Raw genomic sequence first — 13961 nt, 5'->3', positions numbered from 1 at the left:
AATTTGGGTTTCTTCACATAAAAACGCATCCAAAAACCCAACAGAAAAATCAATAAACTCGAGTGAAAAACAGTAACAAGTAAACACTATAGTTAAATGTCTCGTCATCTATTTAGTTAGGTGCATGAATCATCAAATGTTAGTTGGTTCTATGAGGCTACAGTGAAGCTATTCAATAAGTGTAAGTACTTGATGTAATTCGTTCATAGAATTCCAATCAGAAACAATGGATTTCAATAGTGAACATCAATCATCAAGGCATCTACAATTTCTTGTATGATACCAAAAACAACTTTTTCAAAGATGCATCAAGACAAAGATTAATATTATATATATATAAACAAATTTTATTAATTTATTCACATAAATTGATAAAATAACATATCATTAAATGATTTCGAAGAGATAAAAAATAAACAATTATATAGTATAATCATATATAAACACATATGTTGTATGGTGAACATGACATAATTACTAAGTATGAAACAAATTATCATCACTCACTTAAATATAAGCCAAAAGGGCAAAAAAAAAAAAATAATAATAATCATTTCTCTTTCCAATCGAGTGATGCAATTATAGATAAACTAACCCTCCGATTATCCTAATAAAGTAAAATCAAAGCATTGACGTTCTGTTTTTTGTCACATCAAAGTTTTAGGACCGAGAAAAACTATAAATGAAAGTTTTCAACAACCTTATCATTGAAATAGATACTTTCAAATGGCCAAACAATTCATCAAGGTACCAACTGTGAATTTTGATGGATTAGAGGTAAGCATTTGATATTAAAAGTTGTTGCTGCTTTTATCTGATTCACCAACCCAACCATAACACGTTGAAACATTGAGCTTCTAAATTGTCTAGACTGTTCGTCTTCGTTCGATGAAATCGATCAAGTGGGAATGTTTACCAGGAGAAAATAATATGATGGGAAAGTCAGTCAATAGCGAGAACTGCGACCAATCGTTGGACATGGACCCAAAAAACCTTTGGAGGAGGAATACAGTTTTTTAAAGTTTGATCGTAGAGAAATTGTTAGTTTTCTAAATTAATGAGAAAATAATATAAATTTTTATGATTTAAAGATAAAATAATGATTTTACTATTGTCTTTAATTGAAAATTCTAATAGAAGCTAGCCCATGATTGGATATTTAAATTTTTTATCTGTCATAGATATGTTTTTAAGATTAAGATAAAACTTGGGTGAAAAATAGTTCTTTGGCCTTATTGGTGCAGTATGTTACAAAATGATTTATTTATAACAACCAGGAAAGGAGTGAATAAATTAAGAAGAGAAAAACAAAACGCAAGTGCTAAGACCTGGCGTGAAATTAATAAAAAATCGTGATTTTATAATACTGATTATTTAACTTTATTAAAAAGAATTAGAAGTTACACTTGTCTCAGTGAGTGATTGTTGTGGCACTTGGAACCGCAGCACCATTAGTCGGCATAACCAAAGTGCAGCGAATGTCTTTGTGTTTTTTTTTTTTTTTTTAAGGAGCAACCTCACTTGGGCTGAACCGCTTTTTTACGGTCAAACTATTGCAACAGCTTCTTAAGATTGATTAAAGGATCCATAGTCAAAGAGTAGCAAAAATAAAAACTGAAAATATATTTTGCTTCTGCTTTTAGATTTACATTCTTGGCAAAGACTCCAGAGATGACAAAAGCATTCACATTAAAAAAATCATGAAATAATTTGTCCTAATAATCAACACAAACCACTTTAATCCCAAATTTGTTGGGAAGAAAGCAATCAAATTAACACCAAAATTAAACTCTCTCCTCATTGGTTGAACTATGTGGTAGCGAACAATCAATCAAAATATGATTTTACCACACCAAACAATCAAAAGCAAGTTTAATAGAAAAAAAACACCACAATTTAACTTGCAAACCTCTTCGATGTCTTTCAACCTACAAAGGAGTGCACAGCCCTTTGAAGTATAAGATATTGTAATAACACAATCGCAGAAAAATAAAAAATATCATAACAAACTTATAAGTCTATATTTCATGTTACAGGCATCAAAAACAAATTTCCACCATCCAAAATATAGCACCAAATGTACTTAAAATACTGTTAAAATTTGAGAGCAATTTAACTATAAATGAGAGAAAAAAAGGTTTTTGTAAAAGCTATCTAAACTGAACTGCAACATATAACTAGTCACATCTCAACAAATATAACAGCTTACCTAAGAAACAAAATGTAATCTCCAACTATGAAATTGAGAGAACGAAAATCTCCCACAGACACAAACCAAAAAAACCAAGATAGTGTTTTTGTCTCATCTTTTCTCTATTTTTTCTGACTTTTATGTATTATTTATATATATGTTGAACCTTATTTTCTCCTAATTTATTAATATAATGAGTTGGACTTTCTCCATTAGACAAATTTGGGTTTCTTGAGGTAAGAAGGGATCTAAAAAACCCAACAAAATTTCGGCGGATATCGCTGAGAACTGTTTCATTTTCCTCTACAGCAACTATATGAGGCTGGGTTCTCAAAGTTAAAAAGAACATCGTTATCTGTGATTAAATGGAACTGATTGTCAAAAATAAATTTGTTATTTGACGAAAAAAGTGCATGGACATGTTAATGTCTTGGAATGTACACCTTTTTTCTTTTTCTGGTTGCAAGAGCAAGAGCACCATCTCCTCCGCGGGCATCAATAGGAAAACAACACTATCATATAAAAGACCCTGCTCACTCAGCCCTGCTTATCACCTACCAATATGCTACTCTTCTCAAAGGAATCAGAGCTCTTGGCCAAGTACCGTGGTGCATTACTCAGCCCAGCTAGTACACAGGGCAAAAAAGTATATCCTATCTGTATGACAGAATTCAAACTTAAATAAATATCATATAAAAGACTAGCCCTGCTCATGCATGCATACTCCAACGTAATAGAAAGAAGCAAGATTATGGTGGCAAATATTACGCAGTAGGAAGTGGTGTAATGAGTTTACAAACCTCCTCAGCAGCTGATTTAGGGCAAAGGAATTGAGTTAATGGAAGAGGTGATAAAGCAGGAGCATGTACAAAAGGGACCTGAAATTCCTTCACCACTGGATGGCTCATAACAGCCTCCTCTCCGGCCAATAAATCTATTCCCTGCAAAACATGAATATAAGGTGAAATAATATAAACTTCCTAGTTCATACAGCCTAACAACACAACACCTTGTTCACATAGAAGCCTCACAATTATACAGCTTAATACGGTCTTGCAAGTGTAAGATATGGGTAAATTATTGCCCTCAAAAAGTTTCAAATAGTTGAAAAATCCTTCGCCATTGAGACAAAGTTGTGAAAGTGTTAGGAAACACAGCAAGGTTCTGGTTCACAACTCAAATAAACTGTAACGATTGATAGAAAATGAAAAATATATTTGCAATATGGATTATGCAGAATGACTCTCTCACTCAATAGAAAACAAAACCGAAACACTTCCGGTATAAGTTTTACGAGTACCTGCAATACAAACTGCCTTACAAGAAACACTCATTAAAATACAATAATCTACCTCAGACAAGGTACATGAAAAGATCACAAACTAACTTACAATAACACACCAAATAAAATAACAAACTTTCTGTAGAATTTTGATGAGTTCTGCAACTCCCCAAACAGATATTTATGAGATCTGCAACTTCCCAAGCAGATTTTTATGAGATTTGCAACTCCCCTTCAGGTTATTTAGATTATTTTTCCACACCCCCAGCCTGCTACACTTCACTCCCTTTTATATTTTTGTTTTCCTGCTGCTTCCTCTTCCTCATAATTGCCACCAATTTTTGTTTGTGGAAGGCCAAGGGATATTAAAACTTCCACTTGCTTTCCATTCTAAGGCTGCCACTTGTAAAGAAGAGAATTGCTTCCACATACATGTGGGTTCTAACAGAAAGTAACTAAGAGCTTAGCAAGATTTAGGAAAAGCAAATGGTGTGTATCTGGGAATTTTATGATAACTTCATGTACTAGTGGCCTTAATTAATAAGATTAGTTGAAAAGGTAATACAAAGACAGAAAGGAAAAAACAGAAGATAAACTGCATAACCATCTCTTTTTAGTCTAATGACCTTGAATCCAAATTTGATAAATAATCCAAAAATACACCTCCAACTTTAATCTGTTATATTTTAACATAACTCACCATTCCTTGCCGGTAATCATAGACATTGTCGACGTCATTGTCTGGGAAGCATCCCACAACTGCAATGGCATTCACTTGTGCTCAGTTAATTAAAGTCTCAACAGCTTGAAGTAGTGAATTAAGATTTTTTTATCCGCCTTGTTGATTGCCCAGTTGTTGGATCAACCCTTTTTTCAACCTGTAAAGTTGTTCAATGTCAAGCTTCAGCAAAATTCAATTTTTAATCTTCTTCTCATTTTCCTTTAAAGTTTTTTATGTTTTCCAGGTAAACTAAAATTAACGTTAACCCCTAACAAAGGTAAAATCAAAACTTTCCATCCGTGAAGAGTAAATCTAACCAAACAACAAAAGCATCTCTTTCAAAATTGTCAGATAGGAACTAACTTATACATAAGTTGTTGGGGTTAGTATCTTAAAGTCAATCCCCATGACGATACAAGTTTATTAATAAAGATCATATATGTAATTTCCTATGGCATTCTTTGCCCATAAAACATATTAAAATATGTTTAGTCAAATGCATAAGAATAGTTTAACTGTGACAAAGGGATCAGTGTTTAGCACTTGATTGTGAGAACCCTATGTGCATTATAGGTGACTGTTTTTAAAGCGCCTGTAACTTGATATTACCTTGAACAAGGGCATGGGTATAGTGTTAAAATTATCATTGTGTCGAATAACCTCATAAAAAGATTATGACAATTCTTGTGTGTCAAAGATGTTTGTTGACAACTCGGTGCAACACATGGGTGCATGTTGTAGATATATTCACTGAACTAACCCTATCAGAGGATTTCATATGGATGGTTGCTCTAATATTTATAAAAAATATTCTTTTAGTAAACAGAGGTATATTTGTTCTTTAGACTTAAGGTCACCAGACCGTCTTGTATAAGGATCAGCATGATTTGACACCAAACTAACATAGTCTTGTTAGAGGATTACTAGAAATGTGGTGATTAGCCATATTGTGATTTGTATAAAGGTCATGATAGATCAATAAAGGATTCGTCACTCCTAAGCACGGGAGTTGATATCTTAGTTAAGGCCTATTAACGAATGTCAATAACCAATTAAATCTATGTCTACATTGGGATTGAGCTGATATTTGATTCAATATTATTTGATACTTGACAAAAGTCAATCTATATAATTCAGGAAACCCTGAGAGAGACACTTAATGTATACCTAAGCCTCGAAGAGACATCATAGGCCAAACGACTATTTCTTACCCAAGTTTAGGTGCAATCCCAAAGTCAGGCCCACGGGATTTGAAAAACTCAAACTCAAACTCTCACTCCTGATGTAATTATTGTTAAAATTCTTTGTTAGAAAATACAAAATTCACCCTAATAATATTACTAATAATATTAAAAAAATACAAAAAATATTATTTTTAATATTATTAATAATATTTTAAAAACTAACAACTTCACCTCCTAACTTTAAAAAATATAAAATTCATTAAAAAATAATATTGCAGGGGTAAAATCATCATTTTACTAATAAAATTAAAAAATATAAAATTCATTATATTTTCTCCCTCTAACTTTTAAAAACTAACGACTTCACCCTTACCTAAAGTTTTCTAACTTTGAAAGGTCACATTTTCCCCCCCAAATTTTTTCTTCATCACTTCAACCACCATCTCTAGCACCAATGACCTCCCCTGTCCACCCTAAACTATTAGTCAACACACGTAAACAAATTTGGAATGGATCTCTTTGTCAAAGACAAAAAGATTCGATGAGATCTAGGCAAAGAGATTCCAAATCTCTTCTTCTACAAAGAGATCTGAAATCTTTTTGGCAAAGTATCTCTTCTCTAGAGACAAAAAGATCCAAGGCCTAGATCTCTTAGTCAAGGAAGAGATCTAGATCTCTTCATCGATGAAGAGATTTCATCGTCATCCTTTTTCAGATCATCGAAGAAAGTGGCCAAAGAGAAAAAAAAATTCTAAGGTTTTGGGAGGGGGGGATGTGACTTTTCAAAGTTAAAAAATTTAGAAATGGTGAAATATTAGTTTTTAAAATTTAGGAGAGAATAATGTAATAAATTTTATTTTTTTTAATGTTATTAGTGAAATGATAATTTTACCCTTATTTCTAATAGAAAATTTTAACTTCAGTTGGTCAATCGATGGGATTTCAGGTTTTTCAAACCCTGTAAGTGTGACTTTGAGATTGCATCTAAACTTTGGTGGGAAGTAGTCCTTTGGCTGACATCATATGACAAAAGAATCAAATTGTACGAATAACTAGGTTAAAAGAAGTCACATACTAACCTCTACTAATGGGGTGGCCATAATGGCTTACTAGAAGCCAATCTTGGTCTATGTTCGGATACATACTAGGTCGAGAGTCTAACATTAATTCGTTTACTATCGACTTAGTAGAAAGCCTATGGACACATACAAAAGGAGTTGATGAACCCTAGAGGCATGAGGATTGTCCAAGTTAGATTCAATCCAGAATTCAGATGGAAAATTTAAAGTCTTGAAAAGACTTATGGACCCAAAGTATATTCCATTATACTCAAAAACCTTAGTGTAATAATCATAAGTTGTTAGGTGGGGTGTATGCAAGAATTGGTAGGATTAACTCAAATCTGTATTATCTAATTTGAAATTCAAATTAGGATTATAGTGAGATTTTATCCTATTATCACTAAGGTAATAATCCCATGATTTTGGGTTAAATGTCAAGAATCATAGGAGAATTAAATGGAAAAATATACACATTAAATCATTGACCAAATATACAGCTTTCATGAGTTGTATACATGGACAACTCCCACCCAAGTCGTACATGCTAGAGATACACATTAGTCCCAAGCACACATAGAGGAGCCGCCCAATACATGTTTAAGTCCCAGGTGGCAAACATGTTAGTGTATATATATACATGTATTCTCGCTTTAAAATACATAGTTTATATTTTATATAAAACTCTAGTTATTGCAGAGAGAGAAAGTTTTCCTTCCTTCTCACCATAAAGTTGTCCTTAAGTTCTAGCAAGCCTTGAGCATAGCCAAGCCTCCACTGTTACTACTTCATGTGGATACCAAGGAGTAAGCCTACACTTGGTTCTGAAAGCATGACTTCACAACCTCTCATAATTAGAGGACGAATGAGACAATAATGCAGTTATATTGAAAAAACACTCTATATGTGTTTTTCATTTTCGTGAATTAATCATACTACCAGAATTATTCAGCTATCGAAGACCGCAAAATCCTAGACAAACAACCCTTGAAATAAGTTCAAACATATTCAACAATATATATTGTGACACAACCATTATTGATCACTTTTTGCTTGACTCTAACATTGAACATGCACACATGCAAGTGACTAGCAAAGCATCACCAGTGTAACCACCAATGGTGGCTCCAACTCCCATAGGCACTATCGTCACGCTTGTGTACTCCTGCTTACAATGAATCCTCACTCATCTTTACAAATTAAAAATTATAGCTAAAATTGATTTATGCTTAAAGAGTCAAGGAATTTACTCAATTTCCAACCTTATTTGAGTGGTGAGAAGGGAAATAGGAAATTTAAAGGCCAATAGATGGTGGTGATTCGGTTGAGAATGGATTCAAATTCAAAAGAGATAGAAATGGACAACTAAGACGGAGTGCCAATGTTTTGGTGCAATTTTGTGACGGACTAAGGAATGAATAGTTTCCAGTTGCAATTAAACTATTTGCACAACTAATATGCACAATGTTCACAAAATAATGACATTATTACTATTATTGAATACCTGAATTTGGTCAACACTTTGATGGTTTTACCCTTTTTATGTTTGGGGGCTTTATGAGTTCTTGTGATGAGCTTTGTCTTTTAGAGGCCCACTAAGTCACCTATAATGTAACAATAAAAATATATACGAATAAGTTAAATAATTATGTATCATTATAGTATTAAATGATTTTAAATTAAAAATAAAATATCATATAATTTTATAATGAATTTTTGTTGTCTTATATTTAGTATTTATACATATAATATTACTAATGATACAATGAGAATTTCTTCAATAGAACCTTTTTCTCTTTGTTTTTACACGAAGAATAGTGAATTTGATATTTTTCACCTTATTATAAGGGCAATTTTGACATTTAACTAAATTGTAGGATAATTTTATTCTTTTCTTTTTTTTTTTAACTCATCGATTTTCTTTTTTTCAATTTTATCTTTTCCTCCTCTTATGGCGCATTTGAATCTAGTATATTTGTATTGTCAAAAATGAAATATTACATAAAGATAGATTAACTTAAATATTTCTATGTATAAATTATTCTATATTTGACAAAAATTAGTAGATATAAATTATTATTATGTTTTGATTCTAAAATATTATTTTATTTAAATATTATTGAGTATAATTATTCTAATATATTTTTATATTATTTGTTATATTAATTGAAAAGTTGGAGTATTTAGTCCTAAAAATTTAATAATTAAGGGTAAAATTAAAATAAAATTATATTTGTAATTTTGTAATACTTAGAGTGAAGATGGTAATTAAATTATATATTAGATTATCTGTCACATCACTATTAGTAATAGAAGATTATCAAAATTTTGTATTACCTAATAAATCAAACAAAGTAATTTCAATAATAAAAAATAAATTATTACGATAATTTTTAATTGCTACAAGCCAAAGAACCCCTTAGTCTTTAAATATCATAAAAGTCTAACACCAAATCTAGTCTCTATCAACTACTTAGAAGTCGGATATGAACTCTATCAATGTTAATAAGCCAAGAGATCGAATATAACTCAATGTTATTGTAAGGCTAGATATCATCTCTCAACATTAGAAAAAATTAAATATAGTTTTATCAATCTCAATCATTACTATTGTAAAGTCACAAAAAAAAAAGGGTTATAACAAGAGGAAAATTAATTGTTAAAAATTTATTTCCTCGTTGTTAAAGAGTTTAATGACGGAAAAAATCTCATTGTCATCCATCGTTATAGCCTCCACCATTAAAAGTATTAAGGATGGGAAAAAAAACTCTTATTGTTAATATAAATAACAAAATGTGTAAGTTCCATTGTTAAAAAGAATAATTTTAATGATGAATATCTTCGTCATTATAACAATATTTATATGTCACTAAACATAATATCGACAATAAATATGTCATTATTATAACAATATTTACTCATCATTACACATAATAGCAATGATAAATATCATTATAGTTATAACAATATTAATAATAAAATTTTGATTATCAAAATATGATTATTGACATTGAAAATATTCTAATCACAATTATCTCAAAGTCTTCATATGATCCACAATTATAAAAAATTAAAAAAAAAAACTATAAATTTCCTATTTTAGTAACCTCTCCCTATAATCAAAACTAAAAAATTATTACAAGTAACATAAGAATCTATACATCACATATAATCAAGTGTTTCATGATTCACTTGCATCTTTAAGTACTTACAAATTGTGAAGAGATATGATAAAATTAAAATATACATAACATATATATACACAGAATATTAATTAAAATAGACACCAATTTTTTCGCGTAAACTTTTTTAGGAAAACTTTCAATGATTTTACTTTTTAAAACAAATTTAATTTTGTTTCTAGTAATACCCCTCTCAATTAATTACATCACCATCTCGGCTAATTTTGTTTCCAATAAAATATAATGTTTAAAAAATATAATATAATATATATAATGAGAGCGTGCAAGGTGTGCATTTCTTTACACCCATATGCACCCGCTCGCACTTGCATCATTCTTCATACTTATGTTCATCTTTTCATTCTTATATGTATTAAAACAAAAATTTATCAGTTTTCGAGTAAGTTTTTGATTCTTCAAATCATAATTTATCAAACATGATATGTTAAAAGGTTGTCGAAAAAAACTATACCAAATCTAACATAATTAGCCAAGAGGATAACGTAATTAGCAAAGAGGGGTATTATTGAAAACAAAATTAAATTTGCTTAAAAAAGTAAAATCACTATAGGTTTACCTAAAAAGGTTTACGCAGAAAAATTGGTGTCTATTTAATTAATATCCCTATACACACACATACTCAAACATATATTTTTTTCTCACAAACTAATTACCAAACAAAGTAAATGAAACCAAAATAAATCGAATCAACCATAATGTCAATCCTACCAAATTAATAATTATGAAAAAATTCCTATCGATTGTCAATGTAGATTCTAATGTATGAAAAATTGTAGGCACTTGTGAAATTTGGGGATTTGCTTGCATAGAAAACTGCATACATGCAAAACAATATCGATACCTGCTCATTGTTATGCAAGAAATCCAAGGTAGCTGCACTAGCGTTGGAACCCATGTTTGGAAGGCTATAATTTGGTTATATGACATTTAGTTAAACTTAGCTTAAGTTTAGTTTGAATTAAAATGGCTTGGTTTGAGTGCATGGTTATAATATGTAACTCTAATTTGTTATTCAAATTCGTGACTCATTAACAAAATAAGATTATTTTATTTAATAATGGGTAAAATAATATTGTTTTAATAATTATTTAACATAATCCAAATCAAGTTGAAGACCACATTTGAATTGAAACGAGTCATCTCTTGACTTATGAGTCAGACTAAGTCAAACTCTCTCTAGTTTAAGTCTGACTCAATTTTAATAACGAGTGAACCATTCCTAGTTCAAACTCAATTTGCATTCAAATCGAGTCGAATTAAGTTAAGTCAACTTTTGAGACCAAACAAGCTATATTTGGATTCAACCCTACCGATAAAGATGGGCTTATAAGTTTTTAGTGAGAAATTTAAAAGTCTATCATTAAAAATATGTATCTATTTAGCCTTAACGAAGATATAAATAATTAATTAGTCATTAAAATAATGAAATGAGTGCTTATAACAATGGAATATTTATCCCCTCGTTAATTTTTTCTCATTAAAAACCCTTTCTTTTTTAATGAGTTCAAGAGTATGTATAGTCTGATTTGGTACAGTTTAAGAATTCTTTTAAATTAAAGTAAAAAAAAATGATTTTAAAAAATTATAAACTAAACCAAACCATTTTAGGTTTCAAAACCAAACTGAAAAAAAATACAATTTGGCTTTGACAATTATAGAAAGGCCTCAATGGGCTCCAACTTCATTGTAATGATCTTGAAAGCGCTAGTGACAACTTTTGAAAGGTGGGTGGGAGTGTTATTAAATTTGTTGTTGGGGTTCATAATTTGATGTTATTTTATCTCTCATTCAAAATCGTTCAATCACATAATGATATATCATTATAAGTACACAAGTTACTATTCATTATTAGTGTACTTTGTTTTATTGTTATAATTTTCGACGGGTTTGAAAAGAGTAAAAATATCATTTCATAATATAATGATTTTATACCATGGCGAGGACAAGTTTTAGGTGTAATGTTATGTACACTTATAATAAATACCAATTAAAGTACCAATGATGGTATATCATTATGTGAATAGTATTACTTTATTTATAATTAAAAATTATTTAATCATACAATAACATATTATCATTATTACTACATTTAATATTTATTATCAATATACATAATTTTATTATATAAAAAGAAATGGCAATAAGGTAAATAGGGGTCAATTACCTTAATCCTCATCCCATTCCCATACTCGTAGGGGAAACCTTTTCCCATTTTCACTCTATCCCTAATATAGGAGTAATGAGAGATCTTCGTCTCCTCTCCGTAAGGAAAATTTCTCTCTCCTTCTCCTTTCCATTTCCACTGAGTAAATTTTCTATACTTTTCTCTATTTATCCCCTTTAGAAAAATAATAGAAGATTTATTAAAAGGTAATTTAATAATTAAAACTTTTAAAAGGTAATTTAATGTCTAAAAGTTTTGGGAATTTGTAGGGTATAAGGCAAATCGGAGACATATTTATCTTCGTCCCTTCCTATGAAGATTTTAGTTATCCGCATCCCAATTATCTATCCCTGGTTCGGTTTTAATCTTCTTCTCATTCAGGGGAAGGAAGGCCAAAAACCTTATTTTATGGACAGAATAACCAGCCCTATATGTGGCACCTAGATCAAGTAAGGGCAACTTAAAATATTACAATTTGATAGACCAACTGGTGGTGGCAACATGATGGGCACAATCGCCAAGATGAAGGACATGGATGGAGAGAATCAATAAGCAAGTCTGGATGCAATTGTGTGATGCTGAGGGAGTGTGTATTAGTAAGATCAAGGGTATTAGGCAGGATTGTAAGATGAAGTTCAAATAAATAAATGAGAAAGAGATTTTGGGTGGGATCAGAAGACAAACTTCAAATAAATAAACGAGAGTTTCCAACGGAACAGTGTGATTCTAATGAAATTTTTCGTTATAAAAAATAAATAAATAAATAGATGGGAGAGTTCTAGGATGTTGTTTCCTTTGTAAATAATTAAAGAATCCAGAAGAAGTTGCCATGTGAACATCATAAAAGATAAGGCAAAACGTGCATTGCACAATCTAAAATAAAAGGGTTCAAATGACTATTTTTCACCAAAGTTTTAGTCTAATCTCAAAAATATACTTATGAAAAACTTAAACATCTATCCATAGGTTAGCTGCTATCAAAATTTTATCCCTAAACCCTAAAACCTTAAAAATTTCTATCATTTTTCTCTCTAGGTTTTAAAAACTAACACTTCACCCGTATTCTCAAAGTTTAAAAAGTTTAAATTTCACCCCTAAGGTTTGTTTCCCTTCTCTGGCCACCACCATTCCAGTCGACAACTGATGCTTTCCACTTATCTTCCAAAACTAACAATGAAGGACAACCATCCACCACCATGAAGGACAACAAAGTGTCATCCTTCATCGCTTCTTCCTGATCTTGATGACAAAAGGTCATCCTTCGTTAGAGAAGATCTTCGATCGAATTTCAAAAGATCGTTGGTTGAAGATGAAACTAGAAATGGAGGGAAAGTGAATTTTTTAAAGTTTAATCATGAAAAAAATTATTAGTTTTCTAAAGTAAGAAAAGAAAATTATATAAATTTTTTATGTTATAAGGTTTAAAGATAAAATAACAATTTTATCCCAATCTCTAACTAAAAATTTTAATAGTAGTTAACCTATAGGTAAATTTTTTGGTTTTCATTTATCATAGGTGTACTTTTGAAAATGGGATAAAACTTAGGTGAAAAATTATCCTTTGACCAAATAAAAGTAATGGGTACTTATCAAAATATAAAGAATTAAAAATTAATTAAAGTCACGGGTAACTAGGTATAATTTATAGTATCAAAGTTTTATTGTATCAAAGTAAGGTCTTTCAAACGTGTAGTACTTTGTTTCCTTTAAAAGCAATGTCATACGTAAAAATAAATTTTATTATCTTATTTAAATAATTTGATATGATAATATATGATTAAATAATTTTAAAATTATAAAAATTATAAATAATTACATTACTTTGTATATTGTTGTCTAAGTTTATATGAATAAGTTCATTAAATTAATTTGTACACATATTTTAGTCTCTTATCAAACAATTTTAACACTTAGCTATTATCTCATAACCCAAAATTTTATATCTCAGAACAAAATATTTATGCCATACAAAATTGTACATAGAGTACAAGGACATCCAAGCCAAAAACAAAGAAAAAGGAGTTAAAATTAGAAGAACAAGATAATAGCCCACTTTTATTTAAATTTTTTTAAAATATAAGGAGGGTCAAGAGCCCTCTTTTAACAACGAAAAAAAAAAACTAATATTCTTTATGAAATATTACAGTATTACCCTTAA

General features: G+C 30.1%; 1 protein-coding gene across 2 annotated transcripts; it reads right to left on the bottom strand.

The window, feature by feature from the left end:
- Nucleotides 1-1672: 1672 nt before the first annotated feature.
- Nucleotides 1673-4440, bottom strand: LOC123216047 (uncharacterized lipoprotein syc1174_c-like). 2 transcript variants are annotated; one of them, XR_006502186.1, is made up of 3 exons: nt 2992-4406; nt 2635-2848; nt 1673-1928 (listed from the first exon to the last, which is right to left on the bottom strand). XR_006502186.1 is itself a non-coding variant. In XM_044636401.1 (3 exons), the coding sequence occupies exons 1-3, from the start codon at nt 4174-4176 to the stop codon at nt 2729-2731; spliced, it is 264 nt and encodes an 87-aa protein (XP_044492336.1). In that variant the 5' UTR covers nt 4177-4440; the 3' UTR covers nt 2553-2728. The 2 variants fall into 2 exon arrangements, 1 of the variants encoding a protein (XP_044492336.1); XM_044636401.1 differs by lacking the exon at nt 1673-1928 and having other exon boundaries at nt 2553-2848; nt 2992-3132; nt 4174-4440.
- Between the last annotated feature and the right edge of the window lie 9521 nt (nt 4441-13961).

The sequence above is a fragment of the Mangifera indica genome, chromosome 5, assembly GCF_011075055.1.
Source record: "Mangifera indica cultivar Alphonso chromosome 5, CATAS_Mindica_2.1, whole genome shotgun sequence".
In the NCBI taxonomy this organism is placed as follows: Eukaryota; Viridiplantae; Streptophyta; class Magnoliopsida; order Sapindales; family Anacardiaceae; genus Mangifera; species Mangifera indica.
This window is presented reverse-complemented; position numbering and strand designations above follow the sequence as displayed.

Coding starts and splice junctions, on each gene's coding strand:
- LOC123216047 (XM_044636401.1), bottom strand. Junction 2,849..2,991: donor CTAAATCAGCTGCTGAGGAG/GTTTGTAAACTC, acceptor TCTGTCATACAG/ATAGGATATACTTTTTTGCC.